Below are 17,439 nucleotides of genomic sequence, written 5' to 3'. Positions count from 1 at the left end.
AATACCTAAATGTAACATTCCTACAGCTGTCAGTACGAAAGCATGTGTTATTATATTTTACTCATTTGAAAAGAAACAAAAGACTCAATTGGTTGGGACATCATAGAACACTCTTATTCTTATGCCGACACTTACAGTGGCGAACCATCCAAAGTTTGTTGAATAAAGTGAACCTTTCGCAAGTCTACACTTGTAGTGTCGAACCATTCAAAGTTTTTTTAATTACAAAAATAAAGGTATATAAGGGTTGTTCTGAAAAAAAAATGTTACGCATAAATAAATCATGAATCAGAGTTTGTGTCGACACTCACAGTGACGAACCATCCATAGTTTGTTGAAAAATCATATTTACATCCCACCATTGTAACGATTAAATGTGCAGTCATACATATTTTATAGATTATAAATAGTAGCATGAAACGAGCTCACCAATTGATCCGTTATCCTTGACTGAGCAGCCACAATCCACTTTCAGAAAAAAAAAAAAAAAAAAAAAAAAAAAAAAAAAAAAAAAAATAGGCGCGTGACCCGAAAAAAAACACGGACGACAGCTCGGGCTTTCTTGACGCACTGCCCAGGAGCAAGGGTCAAGGTCGTCGAAAGATCAAACAGAACTAACCGATCGCGGCACTTTTTCACTTTTCCACTTACGAGACCGACGCGCGACATGTTTGATCCTGACCTCGTCGCTCGCTCCGGCAAAAGCAAGCAACAAGGTCGAAAGATCAAACAGAACTAACTCTTAAAGTTAGAGCAATATGAATACAAATGCCAAAGTCATAAGTCATACAATGTCACTGAAAACAAAACTTGTTGAAAGTTTCTTTGAGTTATGGCTTATTGAAAACTTTCATAAGACGATGTTCCTTCGACAACATTAACTGGAATTGTGTGAAAAGTTATTTCCATGAACAATCAAAATGCTAAGGGATTTTAACAGGATTAAAAGGATTGTTAACTAACTCATTATCCATTTTTTTGTATATGTATTTCCGTGTTCTTTCGAACCGTGCCAAAATCTAGAAACTTTGCCGAACATATAACCTTTTGTTATTTTCGTTTCGATTTTCGTTTAGAAATATTGGTACTAGCGCCATCTAGCAGATGAATTCCCATTCACATTTTTTTACCGCTAGACTTCCAGCTCTTCAAGATATCAATATATAGCAGATTAAAAAAAAAATTACCAGCAACACCTAGCGGATGCATTCACAATCGAGTGTTTCATTACCTAATAGCCCTTGATCTGTTGAACAAATTTACCGACGACACGTCTTCCTTATAATTTATCAGTACCTCGAGACATAGAAAGTTCGATAAAATTGGTTATAAGTTCCACCTAGGGGATGAGTTCTTGATTAGATTTGTTACTGCCCAAAAATCATTGATCTGCTAAACAACTTTGCCGAAGACACCAACCTTCCAGCTTAACAGGATCTCTTAATAAAGAAGATTGAAGGAAAATTTTTAGAAGACAACCTGTAGAAATTTTTGGTCTATATCTCGCAATAATTTGACAGCAACATTTAAAGCAAAAAATTTAAAAATTAATTTTGGATTTGTTTCTTCCATGAGTTAATGCTGAAATTCAATGAGTGGCGTTTTCAATCTCGGGAAGAATTTCCAGAAATATTTTTCCCGCATTTCCCGAGAAATTTCCGATCCGATGGTCCCAAAAGTGGAAATTATAGTTAAATATCCACTTTGAGACTGCAGTTGCCCTTTTCACGACAAGTCATAAAGAATGAGCCGTCGCATAAAATCTTTTGGTGTCAAAACCGAAATGTCTCCTATGCAAGGTTTCCCGGGCGCCAATTGCGCCATGAGTGGCTAAATCTGTCCAAGACTCATTTTCTATTAATAAAAGGAATATGATGCGCTATGGACAAAAAATTATTGCATGACATAGTTTGAGTGGATAAATTATTTGATCCCTATTTTGATCCACTACCGGCGCCGATCCCGGGGAAATGGTATTATCTTGGTTGTTTCTGTACCGATCTTCATAATTTCATCTTTTATCCCCTAAAATAATGAACTTTCAATGGATGTCTTGGCTAAGAACACGTCATAATTTTACTGCATAAGATATGCTTCCGGAAATCCAGATTTTCACCGGTATCCAGTGATCATAGATCATCTCCGTGGAAACACATCAAAACAAGATTAGTTGACCCGTCCAGTACTTCTTGAAGAACTAAAATCGGTCAATATTTAACAAAGTTACAGCATGTCGAAGTTGGCCTAATTTTTGCCTGTACCAGTTATTTTGACAACCCTCTGTACTTAAGGGATAGGATTCTTCATTGGTTTTAAAATTATCAAAAGCATTTTTTTTCGTTTAAAATCAATAAAGTTTTAATGAAAAATGTGAACGTCAATAAACAACACTTTTCCTCGGTGATTTTGAATAGCTAGTTTGTACAAAGTTCAAGAGCTACAAACGTTCTGTGTATTCCTAGCGGGATACTCTTGACAAATAGTGCTATCTCAAGGATTCTTCAATGGTACCAAGCGGAATTTGGGGATTGATAGTTGGGACCTTGTAACCCTCACCCCAACTGAGCTCTAACTCTCTGCTTTGCCCCTCAAGACACTCTTTCAGGCTTGGATTCTGATCGGGAACACAATATACACTCTTCACTTAATTATCGGTCGTTTATTGAGTACTTACAATAAGGGATGTATGTATGTGTAGGTGTGGTGCGTCTGGTGAGAGCTAGCGATGGGCTACTAACTTTCGAGATGCTGGGGCTTGATCGGCTGAGTACCACGTGGACGATCGTCTCTGCTCGCTATCGTCAGTCCACACCAGTGGGGACGGAATGGGTACTCTACTGTCGATCTCGGGTTCTAACCTCACACCCTCGATGATTGGTATTGGGTGGGAATCGGACGTAATCACGTGCCGCAGAATCTCACCGCTGATGATCAGCCGAGATAGACTAGCTACGATTCGAGTACGTGCGGTGCACGTGCTTCGTCGACCTCTATAGGCAAGGTGCTTTGGCTAGTTGACGGTTAGGTGACGTAATCACCGCAAACTTAGTTAAACACCAATGGGTCCTGATGGGGAAATAGGGAAACGGGGTCCATTAAGGGCTCTGCTATCCGGTCCTGTATTTGATATTTTTTACCTGATTCTAGAGGAATCTATCCGGAAAATACTTCTCCACTTCACTACTTAGACTAACTGTGTAGAATATTCTATGAAAATCTTCACTTTACTCAAACTTCCTTCACTTGGGTCTAATTTCCTTGGTGGTTGGAGTGGAAAAGAACGGATCGATTCGATTGAACCGTTAACTGAACCCAAATTTCCCTTTTCCTTTTCCAAAATGTTCCTTTTAAAATCCTGTGTTGATTTCTTTGACCAAATTTCCCATTATTCTTTGAACCCGGGTGTTGTTTCGTGTATGTCAAGTTTAAATGTGTATTTAATTTGACTGTTCATAGTGGAATTTTATGATTTTAGTTTCCTAACTCCTAGCTAATCAATAAGGATTCTATTTTTACTAGCATGTAATTTTTATTGTGTATTTTCTTATAAATAATTATGTCTAATCATCATTATGTTATGTAAATCATCAACTATTGATCAATACCGGAGTTACTTGTGAGTGCCACACAAGTTCATAACGAACAGCAGTATACATATAGAATGCTGTCCTGTTCTGTTTCGCGAGAGCGAACCACTCTAGCTCTGCTATGACTTCTCTTTTAAGGTAAAGTACCTAAACACTAACAACCTGGGAAGTCCTAATAAATTTTTGAGAATTTCCATCGAAGGCTTGAAAATTTTCAGCAACATCGCAGCGCAATATTAAGACTCTAAAAGATTCTTTAGAAGTACTTTGCGAGCTCTTGGGCAAATGTCAATTCCCATCGGAGTTTTTAACGAAAACCTTAGAAGATTAAGCGAAGCGAGATGCTTCAGCTTCCTTGCGGGTTCCTGGGGATTCCAAACGAGTCCTGAAGGATTTCTATCGGGCTCTTGTGATTTCATAGCAGGATCCTGCGAACTTCTGTTGATTTCATGGCTCAACACAATTGATAATCATGTGAAACCAAAATGATACGAAGCTTATTTGTGAATACTACGAAATTACAATCCTGGGATGCGGGATGCGGGTTGCAGGTTCAGCATCAGTGTTCTATGTTATGAATTTCAGATTTATATTTCTATGGAGATTTTATTGAGGAATAAATTCATATTCTGCTTCTAGAAACATTATAACTTTTGTGTACAGCAAATGATTTCAGTTGTTTATGCTTGCCCTTTTGACTGCAGCAGTAGCGCAACCAGGATTTGGTTCTAGGGGGGTTTTGCAAATTTAAAAATACTTTTGAGAAGATATTTTCGAAAAAAAACCGACCTGAATATTTTAACTATGATTTGTTTTTTGCATAGTAAAATGAATAAAGAAAGATAGAGTAATACCATTCAACCGCTCTTTTTCTGTGTTGTACTTTAAATAAGGTTAAAAGGTATGATACACCGCCCCTCAAGAAAAAAATACTCTATCGCAGTACCAAATGCATGACTTCTATAGTTTTTGTTTTATGTCAAGGAAGGTGTTGTTTATTTAGTTGATCATGGTCTGTATGTAACTTTCTCTTATCAGATAGCTTCTAAAAAGGGTATAACATTTTTTTTGTAAACGGTTCAAATCTTGACGTTTCGAAACAATCAGGACAATATGCTCCTCCCGTATAAAAAGTTCCACAGCGTTGTAGAAATGTTTCCAAAGAAAACTCCACCACTTGCTAAGCTTAAAAGGGGGACGGATCTGGTGTAGTGGTTAGAACACTTAATGGACAAATCTGTGTTTTATTTTTCTAACTTTTGTAGAATGAACACCCTTTTCTCATGATTTGCAGCTTAATCTTAATAAGTCATGAAATTGTATGCGCTGAAGATCACAAAGCTCGAATTAAACTAAGTTACTGCTTTGTAGCTGTATGATGTGAAGTGTCGAATTCCAAAAATATACTTGACAAGGATTATAATTTTTCGGGTCTGGGGGGGGGGGGGGTTGACCCCCAAAACCCCCCCTTGGTTGCGCCACTGGACTGCAGTCATTCATTCAATAACGTTTAGGTAATAAAAAGAATATGGAACGACTGCCATAATTTAGATTACTGATTTATTGATTCATAGCTAAGCCCTACACAATGAATATCTTCTTTGAAGTGAACCGTTTAAAAGTCTAGTCATCATAAGGATTCATAAGGATGATGCAACAACATCCTAATGAAATTTTCAAAACCAATTACTGGAAAAGAAAATAAAAAGAATGGGTTTCGATTTTGGCACGGTTCCGTTTTTGGCAACTGAAAATTTCGAGTATGCTGCCAAAAAAGGTATCCCACTGTACTTTATCTTGAAATATCATAAAATTCTGGACAATGTTCGTGTTTCTGGAAAATGGGCGAGGCAAGGAAAAGAATCTTCCGACAGAAAACCGAACGTACTGATCTTCAATTTTTTTTTACTTTTGTATCGACTGTTTTTAAAAGTACTCATTTATCAATGATTAAAAATTAGCCAAGATTGCAGAATAAAAAAAAATGGCAGACCAATATTTATGATAAAAAAATTAAGCAAATAAAAAATAGTAAAAAATCTATTAAGTACTAACGAGAAACAAAAAGAGTTATGTAGATTGAATTTTTGAGAACTTCAATTCTATTTCTTGTTTTCTGGGCAGACAAATCCTGGTAAAATTGGAAATCCTATCCTGGAGATTATTCTAAAGACTTCTGAGAGATAATTCGTCAACTGGTAATGAAATAGTTATTTATGCAACTAGTTGCATCATGATAATTTTTTTCAGCACGAGTTGTACATTTATCCAACGGCTTGCCGCTGCTGTTCGTGTTACCAACATCTAGTTTGCCATGAACTGACTGCTTGAGTACCGGGCTTAAAAGTGTCAGATTAATTTTAGAAACCAATACAACGACATGGTATTGAACAAACAATGGAAATCCATAATTTAAGGTTATAATAATTAAAATCAGTTTTGTGACAACAACGCCATTAGCGTTCTACTACGAATATTTCTATTCATCATACAGACCCATATTCCTTATTGAGGGACAGAACAGGTGCGTACAGTCGCGGGTTCTGCTGCCACCTCTACAAATGCTGGACGAACCGTTCCCAAACGTCAGATCGGTCTGAAAATGCAGTTCGCCTAAAATGGATTTTTCTCGGTATCCATGCAAGATACCCTGTTCCAGAAGTAGGGCATATTAGAGCACATCCGAATGCGAATCGAATGCACCACTTCCGAAGTTAGGTATCTCGCATAGATTCTGAGAAAAATCTAACTTTGGCGAGAAACTTATTCTAACTTTTTACCTCGCCGACAACATCACCAGTCTTGTATCTGGATCACACATCACATAAAAATCAGATGCTAAGCAGGCCAGTGCATCTCATCAATGAAAATGTGGTTGGTTTGCAACGGAATCGCAAAAAAAATCTTGCGAAATTTCCTGAGGTTGTTTTTTATGATTTGTTTATAAACTTCTTACTACTTTCTTTTCATTGAATCAGTGGTGAAAACTCATCCAGAGATCACATTGTTATTCATATGTTTACAATGTGGTCTCTGGAGATGTCTCTGTTAAATTTCGGAAGAGTTTCTGTAAGATTTTTGAAAAAAAAAACTTTGTTTATATCCTAGTTGGTATAAATTTAGTAAGCATTTAACGCAAAGTCGATAACGACATTTTTAGCGAGATTCTTCTAAGGAACTCTTACTTGATTTTGAAAAAGATGTTGTAGATGCAGAACTTTCTGGTTGAATTCTTTGAGCTATTTTTCGCTTAATTTATGGCAAAATTGCAGCAAAAGATTTTGAAACCATTCTGAGAGAAGCTTTAAAATAGTATATATTGATTCTGAAAGTCCAATGCATTTGCGTTGTTGTTCTTGAACTATTAAATGTCATACCTAACTTAGTGATGGAATGTTCACATCACAAAGCATCTTACGAGTGTAAACCAATGTAAAACACACATGATATTTTTGTTGTTGTTGTTTAAGAGGGACTTTAACCCGAAGGTCATTCGTCCCTAAAACACACATGACTAACTCACGAACAGGCTTGGAGTGAGTAATTTCGCACCCTCCAGCTCGGGAGAACTTACCTGAAGAAATAGCAAAAAGTTCGCGAACATTTACTCGCGAGTAACCAAAAAAAGTGTGATTCATTGTGGTTATGAAAGACGCATTAATTATATATCCATCATAGAGACAGTAAACTACCAGTTTGTAGTCAATTTTTGGGAAAATGCTATTGTTCTCCATAACTCTCGGAGGAACAATAGCGTTTTCCCAAAAGCGCAAATGACTGCGAACAGCCCCGAATACGTTCACGAATCACGTTAGTTTGGTTTGATCGCGAGCATTTTGTTTTATTTTTGTTCCGATTCAGCAGACATGTTCCCCTCTATCCATCACTGCACCTAACTACATCTTCTTCTTCTTCTTTCTGGCGTTACGTCCCCACTGGGACAGAGCCTGCTTCTCAGCTTAGTGTTCTTATGAGCACTTCCACAGTTATTAACTGAGAGCTTACTATGCCAATGACCATTTTTGCATGCGTATTTCGTGTGGCAGGTACGAAGATACTCTATGCCCTGGGAAGTCGAGAAAATTTCCAACCCGGAAAGATCCTCGACCGGTGGGATTCGAACCCACGACCCTCAGCTTGGTCTTGCTGAATAGCTGCGCGTCTACCGCTACGGCTATCTGGGCCCCACATCTACATAACTACATCATAACTACCATTATCCGACATACTGACATAGTAAGTTCTCCAGCTGTCTTAAACCTCCATAGCTTCATCCCCATTCAAATGTTCATTGTAGTGCTACTTACACTTTTCAATCGCCTAACGTTTGTCCAATTTTCCAGCGAATTCTGCATGAATTTAATAAGCATTTCAATTATCTTCACGTAACATCTGGGATTTTTTCTTCTATTACAATGGGAATTGCAGATGGGAAAGACAGATATTCACTCACAAATAAATCGCCTCTAAAATAAAAATCCTTCCAGTTAATCTATCAGAAGTTTTTTCTTGAAATATCGCCAAGAGTCTCTCCACTAATTACTTCAAAAGATTCTTCAAAAACATTTTCAGCATATAGCACAAATGTTTCTTTTGTACTTCCATATAAAATTTTTATGTAAATTCCTTCAATTATTTGCACATCATTGTTTCGAATTTTGATTGCATTAGACCAACCAGAAAGTGGAGACCAACTCACCACACGATCTGACTCAATATTCGTCATTTGAGTTCAAGAATGCGAACTTGAAAAGTCGGATTATAACCCGATCAATACAAGCCCCTCGCATCATCGGGACGAATCCCTCTCGGGCTCCTAATGAACTCTTCACCATGATTTATCTCACTCACAGCACTAACCTACAAAGATACGTCCAACGATCCTAAGATCTTCCGCCAAGACTATTTTCCCGCTTTCATCGACCGGTTCCAATCGACTGGATTGTTTGACAAATGACATCAACGGGATCCCGTAGAGACTCAAGAGTTGGCTTGCGAAGGCGCTGTACCGCGCACTAAATCCGCTCCAAGGTGATTAATTGCAAAATAACGGTCATTTCCGTCTGAGGACGGGTCTTTCCCCGAACTTGAGCGGCGCAGAACTTTGCGGGAGATACCTTTGTGCTGAAAAATGAGCCTGTCATCAGATTACCGCCGCCAGTCAGTGGCCACGCGTGAGCTTTGGTCGGTTCCACCGAGCTCTCAATCTAGTCGTTCGGATTCCCAAGAACTTCTCGTCGGGTCTCGGCTGCAATTGGAGCAGATCTTCGGGCTAGAGTGGGAGGGCCGCGCCGACAACGACAGCGGGAGGATGGCCGAGATTTAATCTTAATTGAAACAATCAGCTTTATTTAGAGATGGTTCTGGTCGACCATTGCGCACTGGGTGCCTGGGCACGTGGCGGAGGTCGGCATCTACAATGCCACATATTGGATTGGAACACAAGCAACATTTCTATTCACGACCAAGTGGTTCTACTCCCAGCAGCGACGACGACTGGCAGGCATATGCTTAACTAATTACTTAAGTACCTCTCAATGTTGAATTGATATCATATTCCGTGGGTGATGTAAGTGCGCCGAGCTGAGCCGAGTTGGGGAGTATCGTGTGATCGCAACCCCGTCGAAACCTTGACGATGATCTGCGAGTAGTGGCTTAGCTTTCGATGAATAAATTCTCCGCGCAAATATGTACGTAAGCGCGTGCGATCACGGATCGGATGGAACGTTTTAACCCATGAAAATCGATTCCGGGCGCGAGGGAGAGTTGTGAAACGTCAATTCATCTGACCTCCTCCGTTGATCTCGCATTAGTTTAATGGAAAACTTTGTTTGCTGGAGATGTGGTATGATTTAGCTGGATTGGAGATCAGCTGTCGAAAATCCCAATTGAAAATTGTTTCCCAATGTCAACTGATGCTTTCGGAATTTATGTTTGTTCACAAGGTTATATTTATTTTCTTAAGATATACCAATTAACTGAATTCAGTCTATACAAATGATATTTTGGAACATATATGAGACGATCAATAGTCTGCAATATCTTCAACATAATCTTCAGAAGACTTGATATAAAAAGTCTTGAATAGAGATCCGAGCAATAGGCCGTTATCGATTGGGTTATATTCCGACACTCCTCTCAAATGAAGATTGATTAACCCCAATCCCAAATTTTCAACCCACTCAGTAGCTCGTTTCTAACTCAACCTATTTGTTTTCACCATTAGAACTAATTACCAACTCGAGGAGAGTGTTAGACGCTAATACCGTCAACTGACCAGTCAGCTTTCGATCCGCAACAACGGTTACTAGATAGATAGCACAACTTTTCAAGTAAACGATGATGATGAAGAAATATAAAAAAACCTGACTCACGTCGAAATCAATTAACCTCACACACCGCTCCCGTTATTGATCCGATTTCCAATTTTTGCACAAACAACATTGTTTTTGTAGGGTTTCCGAAACCTCTCGGCGAACCAACTCAGTTACGGAAACCGAAGTTGCAGTCGAACTCTGAGACGAACTGTCGTCAAACATCTTCTGGAGTCAATATGAAGTTACGCCGCGTCTCAAAAACCGCACAAACCAAGCAAGCTGACTTCGATTACCGCCGGAGAACCGGATTCCAACCCGTACTCCACGTACTCAGCAGGCTTTGATGAAATCAAGGCAATCGGATCTGGAGCAATAAATCGTAGCAAACCGCGGCTTGACGATGGAGACGACGACTCGATTAGGGGGATATGGGGTAAAATGCATCGTTTAAGGAAAATGTGCTGAAATGAAGACCTTAACGATTTTGAGCACAACTGTATTTTTTCTTATATTTCGCATTAATTCGCATTAGCTCATTGAAAAACGGATATCATAGTGACAGCTCGCTTTTCACTAAAAATTTGAACGGTTTTATTCAATCGTGCACAGTTTAGCTTAGCTTAGCTTAGACTGACTACACATATCAATGGTTGCTATTCCGTGATTGACCGAAGTCAGTGAAAATGCACAAAGAATCAACTAGAAGTTCAGCTGGGATTGGCCATAATCTTCTTCAGTGTGCATAATTCAGTGCCTCTATTTATACAAGGTCAATAACGGCGCCGGCCACGTCCTTGCAGTCAGGTGGGATTGAGGGAAGGAATGTTAGTGTGTAACCTTTGCTATTTGGAGACCGTGTTTGCCTCTGCATCTCCACAAAGGTTACTGGGAGGGATGTTTGTTAATGGGGAGGATCGTTGGGTCAAAGGATTCACTTTGATAAGCGATTAGACCATGATAAACAATGATTTGTGAGATCGCATGCTTATACGTAAATATAATTGTTCATATAATTTCTATGTAAAGGAAAATTATGCCGACACTTAAGGTGACGAACCATTCAAAGTTTGTTGAACAAATATCTAAATGTAACATTCCTACAGCTGTCAGTACGAAAGCATGTGTTATTATATTTTACTCATTTGAAAAGAAACAAAAGACTCAATTGGTTGGGACATCATAGAACACTCTTATTTTTATGCCGACACTTACAGTGGCGAACCATCCAAAGTTTGTTGAATAAAGTGAACCTTTCGCAAGTCTACACTTGTAGTGTCGAACCATTCAAAGTTTTTTTAATTACAAAAATAAAGGTATATAAGAGGTGTTCTGAAAAAAAAAATGTTAAACATAAATAAATCATGAATCAGAGTTTGTGTCGACACTCACAGTGACGAACCATCCATAGTTTGTTGAAAAATCATATTTACATTCCACCATTGTGCAGTCATACATATTTTATAGATTAGAAATAGTAGCATGAAACGAGCTCACCAATTGATCCGTTATCCTTGACTGAGCAGCCACAATCCACTTTCAGCTTCACTCGATTGCTCGGCTAGCACTCAGGAAAAAAAAAATAGGCGCGCGACCCGAAAATAAACACGGACGACAGCTCGGGCTTTCTTGACGCACTGCCCAGGAGCAAGGGTCAAGGTCGTCGAAAGATCAAAAAGAACGAACCGATCGCGGCACTTTTTAACTTACTCCAACCGAACTCCCCGATCACGCCACTTTTTCACTTACGAGATCGACGCGCGACATGTTTGATCCTGCCCTCGTCGCTCGCTCCGGCAAAAGCAAGCGTCAAGGTCGAAAGATCAAACAGAACTAACCGATCGCGGCATTTTTTCACTTACTCCAACCGAACACCCCGATCACGCCACTTTTTCACTTACTAGACCGACGCGCGACATCTTGAACGGTTTTATTCAATCGTGCACAGTTTGTTTACAAATTGCAAATGAGGTCGTGGTGCGTTTGTCAATGCCAGGTTGTCTTGATTAAAATATTTTCTTCAAAATTTTCAAATAGTTTTTTGGAAGAGTTTAAAAAACTTACTAAACATTAGATTTTGGGGTTAATTTTAAACGACAAATCTGCTAGTAAAAAAAATCAGCACCCCTCAAAACCCAATTGGCCCGGCCACTAAACATCTATTCAATGATAAAAACTCGTGAAATATTTCAATTTCTCACTTTCTAAACGACAATCGAATTGATCAGAAAAATCTACATCAGAATCGTGCTTTTCAAATTCATTGTTCTAAATTTTTGTTTATAAAAAAAATCTTTGGGTTTGAACAATTTAGAACGTTCCATCAATCTGCATTGTATTGCAAACATAATGATCTTGGAGAAATTGGGTCCTCAAATGTTTAATGAATTCTGGTTTATTTAATAATACGAAAAAGCATGTTCTTGCAACCGTAGTTTACTCTCCCTTACTCGATATTCTGTATCTCGATATTGAGTTAGAAAACCATAGTAAAAGTTGGTTTTCACGGCTAACTCGATGGTCCCTTGCATTGCAGTTGCACTGGTATTGTGTTCTGTAACTCGATACCTCCCTTACTCGTTGGTCCCTTCAATATCGAGTTAGGGAGAGTTGACTGTACTAGTAATTTTTCCAGCATAAAAAACCGCTATAACGCATTACAAAAAAAAAAATAAAAATAACCGGTTCCGAATATGCCACAGGGCTTTTAATTTTAACAGTGGGGTTCCTATCTGACATCTGGAAAGGACAGTGAAAACAAAATATACCCAAAATTTGAGTTAAACCAACGAAAGTCATTTAAAAATTAAGTGAATGTGTGTTTCTGGCCTAAATTTAAGCGTTAGGTACTGAAATTGGGACAGGGCTTAAGGACCCCATTAACAAGTTGAGTTTTGCCCCGAAAGTGCATACAACACCAGGCACCCCTAGCAAATTCAAGTTAGTGGTCTGCGGACAGCGTCGTAAATGAGGAGGTGCAAATGAGCTGCTAATTGCAAACGTCCTCGATTGAATTCGTATGTCGCCTAAAGGTGCGTGATATAGGCAATGATGCTTTGATTGATGGACGATGTGTAGAAGGTGGGGAAATTATCATAAATGTAATGGACTTATTATTTTTTTTATTGCAAAGTTGAGATCTGCGTTTGAGCTTGATCAGCTCCTAGAGGATTTTTCCCATTTTGCGAGAGAAATTTTTCCAGTTTTTGAGTAAGGTCTTTTTTATCTTATTGGAAAAGTTTTCCAGCTCAGGAAAAAACTTTTCAAAGCTTCTGAGAGAAACTTTCCACACTTTCCACTTCTAGAAGAAGCTTTCCCAAGCTTCTGAGAGAAGCTTATCCAGTTTCTAGGAGAAGCTGTACCAAGCTTATATGAGAAGCTTACCCAAGCTTTTGTGAGAAGCTTTCCCAAGCTTCAGAAAGAATCGTTTCCCAACTTCTAGAAGAAGCTTTCCAAGCTTCTAGGATAAGCTTTTCTATGGTTCTGGGAGGACCATCGTGCAGATGCTTTCCCAAGCTTCCAGAAGAAGCTTTCCAAGCTTCAGAGAGAAGTTTTTCCAAGCTTCTGGAAGAAGGTTTCCCAAGCTTCCCAAGGAAGCCTATTTAAGCACCTAGGAGCTTGGGAACTTCCGGGATATGCTTTTCCAAGCTTCTGGGAGAAGCTCTCCTAAGCTTTTAGGAGAAGCTTTCCCAAGTTTCTGGAAGAAGCTTTCATAAGCTTCGAGGATAAGCTTTTTCGAACGTCGCGTGTTCCAAACATCTGGGAGAAATGTTTCCTAGCTTCTGAGAGAAGTTTTCCTAAGCTTCTGGAAGGAGCTGTCCAAAGCTTCTGGGAGAAACTTTCCCACGCTACTGAAACAAGCTTCTAGAAGAAGCTTTCCCATCATTCTGAAAGAAGCTGTCGCATGCTTCTGGGAGAAACTTTTCCAAGCTTTCTGGGAGAAACTTTTCCAAGGAGCTTTCCCGAGCTTCCGGGAGAAGCTTTCCCAAGCATTTTGAAGAAAATTTCCAAACTTCCGGGAAAAGCTTTTCCAAATTTTCTTCATGCTTTTGGGCGTGAGCTTTCTCAAGCCTCTGGGAGAAACTTTCCCAAACTTCCGAGAGAAGCTTTTCCAAGTTTTTGAGGGCAGCTCTGTGTGAATCTTCCCAAGCTTCTGGGAGACGCTTTCTCAAGTCTCTGGGAGTAAACTGTCCCAAGTTTCTGGGAGAAGCTTTCTCATCTTCTAGGAGAAGCTTCCGGTTAATGCTTTCCCAAGCTTCTGGGATAAGCTCAACTAAGTCTCTAGGAGTAGCTGTCATATGCTTCCGAGAGAAACTTTCCTAAGCTTCTGGGAGAAGTTCTTCCAAGCTTCTGGGAGTGTTTTCTCAAGCATCTTATTTTTTTATGGAGAAGATTTTCCAAGCTTCCGGTAGATGCTTTCCCAAGCTTTTGGGAGAAGCTTTCGCAAGCTGCTAAGACAAGCTTTCCCAAGTTTCTGAGAGAAGCTATCCCAAGCTTCTGGGAGAAGCTTTCGATAGAAGCTTTTCCATGCTTTCGCAAGCTTCCAGGTAACGCTTTCTCAAGATTCTGGGAGAAGCTTTTCCAAGTTTCTGGGAGAAATTTTCCCAAGCTTCTGAGAGAAAATTTCCCAAGCTTCTAGGACAAGCTTTCCCAAGCTTGTATGAGTAGCTTTCAAAGAAGCTTGGCTTCCCAAGCTTCTGAGAAAAGCTTTCTCAAGCTTTTGGGAGAAGCTTTCCCAAATTTCTGGGAGAATCTTTCCCGAGCTTCTAGAAGAAGCTTTCCCAAGCTTCTGGGACAAGCTTTTCCAAGATTCTGGGAGAAGCTTTTCCAAGCTTCTGGAAGAAGCTTTTCTAAACTTCTGAGAGAAGCTTTCACAAGCTTCTGGGAAAAGATTTCTCGAGCTTTTGGGAGAAGCTTTCCCAAATTTCTGGGAAAATCTTTCCCAGGCTTCTTCGGGAACTTTCCCAACCTTCTAGAAGAAGCATTCCCAAGCTTCTGGGAGAAGCTTTCCCGAGCTTCTAGGAGAAGCTTTCCAAGCTTCTATGAGAAACTTTTCCAAGCTTCGAGGAGAAGCTTCCCCAAGCTTCGAGGAGAAGCTTCCCCAAGCTTCTAGCAGAAGCTTTCCCAAGCTTCTAGCAGAAGCTTTCCCAAGCTTCTAGAAGAATCTTTTTCAAGCTTTTAGGAGAAGCTTTCCAAAGCTTCTAGGAGAAGCTTTCTCAAGCTTCTAGGAGAAGCTTTCATAAGTTTCTAGGAGAAGATTTCCCAAGCTTCTAGGAAAAGCTTTCCTAAGCTTCTAAGAGAATTATTCCCAAGCTTCATGGAGAATCTTTCCTAAGCTGCTGGGGGAAGCATTCCCAAGGTTTTGGAAGAAGCTCTCCCGAGCTTCTAGGAGAAGCTTAATCAAGCTTCTAGGAGAAGCTTTCCCAAGCTTCTACGAAAAGCTTTCCCAAGCTGTTTTTAACTTCTGGGATAAGTGTGTTGGAGTTTTTTTTTAGAAAAGCTCTTGCAAGCTACCAGAAACAATTGTACCATCTTTTTGATGATAAATAATATGTTTTTGTATGAAAATATCTTTTTGGACTTCTACAAATTTTTTCTATTCACCCCTGCCAATCATCAAATAATATAAATTTGTCATCATTATTTCATATAAGTTGCATGTTGTCTGCTTTACTGTCGAATTCTTGCGATTAACGGTACGGAAAGTCGTCGTCGGTTTACTCGGTTGACCGAAACCAGAAAAACAAAACTAGAGTGCAACGTTTAGGTGGAGGAAATCCAAGCATCGCAGCTGTTCCACGCGTAGATTCCGACACCAAAACACCTCTCGGTTAACCCAAACACCACACACCGGTAGACACATCGCCAATTTTTTTGCTTTCCTTCCAGAGTGCTCTGGCGTTGCTGAAATGGAGGCAGCGAGAATTGCCGGATAGCGGAAAGCCTTGCTCCAGTGGTGGACGCAGCCGACGAAGTATGGATGTACCGGTAAGTAGTGTGTTGTTTTCTTCGGTTTCATAAGCAGTTCAAACTGAGGTGCCAATTTAGCCCCAAAGAGGGTCCTTCGTTTTGAGATGCCACCCGCGTAGATTCGAATCGGACTCGTAAAGAAGGGAAGCTTATCGTAATTGAGCAATTCCAGCTCTGAAACCAAATCGCGTAGAAGTAGCTATCCAATATGGCATTTCCCATCAAAGTTTTGATTAATTCCTTAAACTACATTTTGAAATAAGCCCATCATATTAAGGGATTTTTATGATTTGAAAATTTGTAACTCGAAAACGGTACATTTTACTTAATTGGTGTGTTATCAGAAATTTCAGGAAGCAAATGAAGTTATCAGGAGAAATACACTGAAATAAAAAATCGTAGTGAATTCATTGTAAATTATACACGGAGCAAATTCTCTCTAAACCAAAACCATACCCTTCGATTTTTTGTCATATTTTTTCTTGGAAAAGCTCAAGACTAGCCCTAGGTTTGTTCGTACAGCCTAGGATGGTCAAATGTTTAAAAATATTTTTTAATTATAGGAAAAAAATCTTCATAACCAAATTGAAAGAATTGCGTAAAATTTAACTTTGCTATCAAATACATGAAAAATTTGCTATTTCGACCTGATTTGCACCACATAAGATAACGAAAAATCCTCAAAAATGTTCTCAAACATTCAACCACGCTAGGCTTTAGATTCACTATCATTTTTTCTTTCAGTTTATTCTTTCCTAATAGCCCTAGTTATTTCATGAAACTTCTTAAAAGACACTTCTTTGAAGACACACGTTTTAATCAAATAAACTGTTTACGGGTTTCTCTCATTTCAAAACGCAGTCCAGTAAGTTTCATCAGGATTGAAACCAGTCGGTCTGAAAATGTCATTTTCATTTGCATTTTGAGTTGGAATCGCTCAATTGTACGGGGGATGGATGATGGGAGTTGAACTTTTCGAGTGCGCGAGCTATGAAAGCCGTTTTTGAAGTACTTTGCGACCACACACAGGCAGGTCTTTATTGCAGTCGCCTCGATCGCATTTAAATTGACGCCGACGAACCGAACGACAATGACTGCGACGTCTCTCTAGTACCTACTCGCATATGATTAAAGTGTTTAATATGGGGCACGATTAAGTCGAAACCGATTCTCCGCCGCCTCTACTTGGCCTCTGCTTTCAAAGAAAAAACAAAAACGTGAAAGCGATGTGATGGTGTGGACCTGCGTACTTTCGTTGGAGCTTTTGGGCAATCTCGTTTAAATATATCTGCCGGAAAGGTTAAGTGACGGTACTAAAGAGTTGATTGCATGCTTGATAGCGGTTCTTTTTGTGTTTTGGCAACCGAGCAATTATCGATGTTTTAATTTGTGCCATTTATCAGCTCACTTTACCTACCATCGCTTACGAATCTTCTGTGTTAAGTGATAATCGCTACTAAATATTGATTGGGCGATTGTCGACGAAAAAATGCTTTTACTTTTTCGTTTACTTTGTAGTAATAAGTGAAATGGAAACGCTTCAATTTTTTTTATTCCTTGCAGAAGCT

The 17,439-nt window shown here is 39.4% G+C and overlaps 1 protein-coding gene across 1 annotated transcript in view; it reads left to right on the top strand.

The window, feature by feature from the left end:
• Positions 1-17,439, top strand: part of LOC5576344 — an 877,728-nt gene that overhangs the window by 360,012 nt on the left and 500,277 nt on the right. Inside the window, 1 exon segment of the mRNA XM_021837621.1 lies at positions 15,791-15,889. Coding sequence (XP_021693313.1) covers positions 15,791-15,889 — 99 coding nt within the window.

The sequence above is a fragment of the Aedes aegypti genome, chromosome 1, assembly GCF_002204515.2.
Source record: "Aedes aegypti strain LVP_AGWG chromosome 1, AaegL5.0 Primary Assembly, whole genome shotgun sequence".
NCBI classification, from domain to species: Eukaryota; Metazoa; Arthropoda; class Insecta; order Diptera; family Culicidae; genus Aedes; species Aedes aegypti.
The sequence above is the reverse complement of the archived record's forward strand: the minus strand, read 5'-3'. Positions and strand labels throughout refer to the sequence as shown.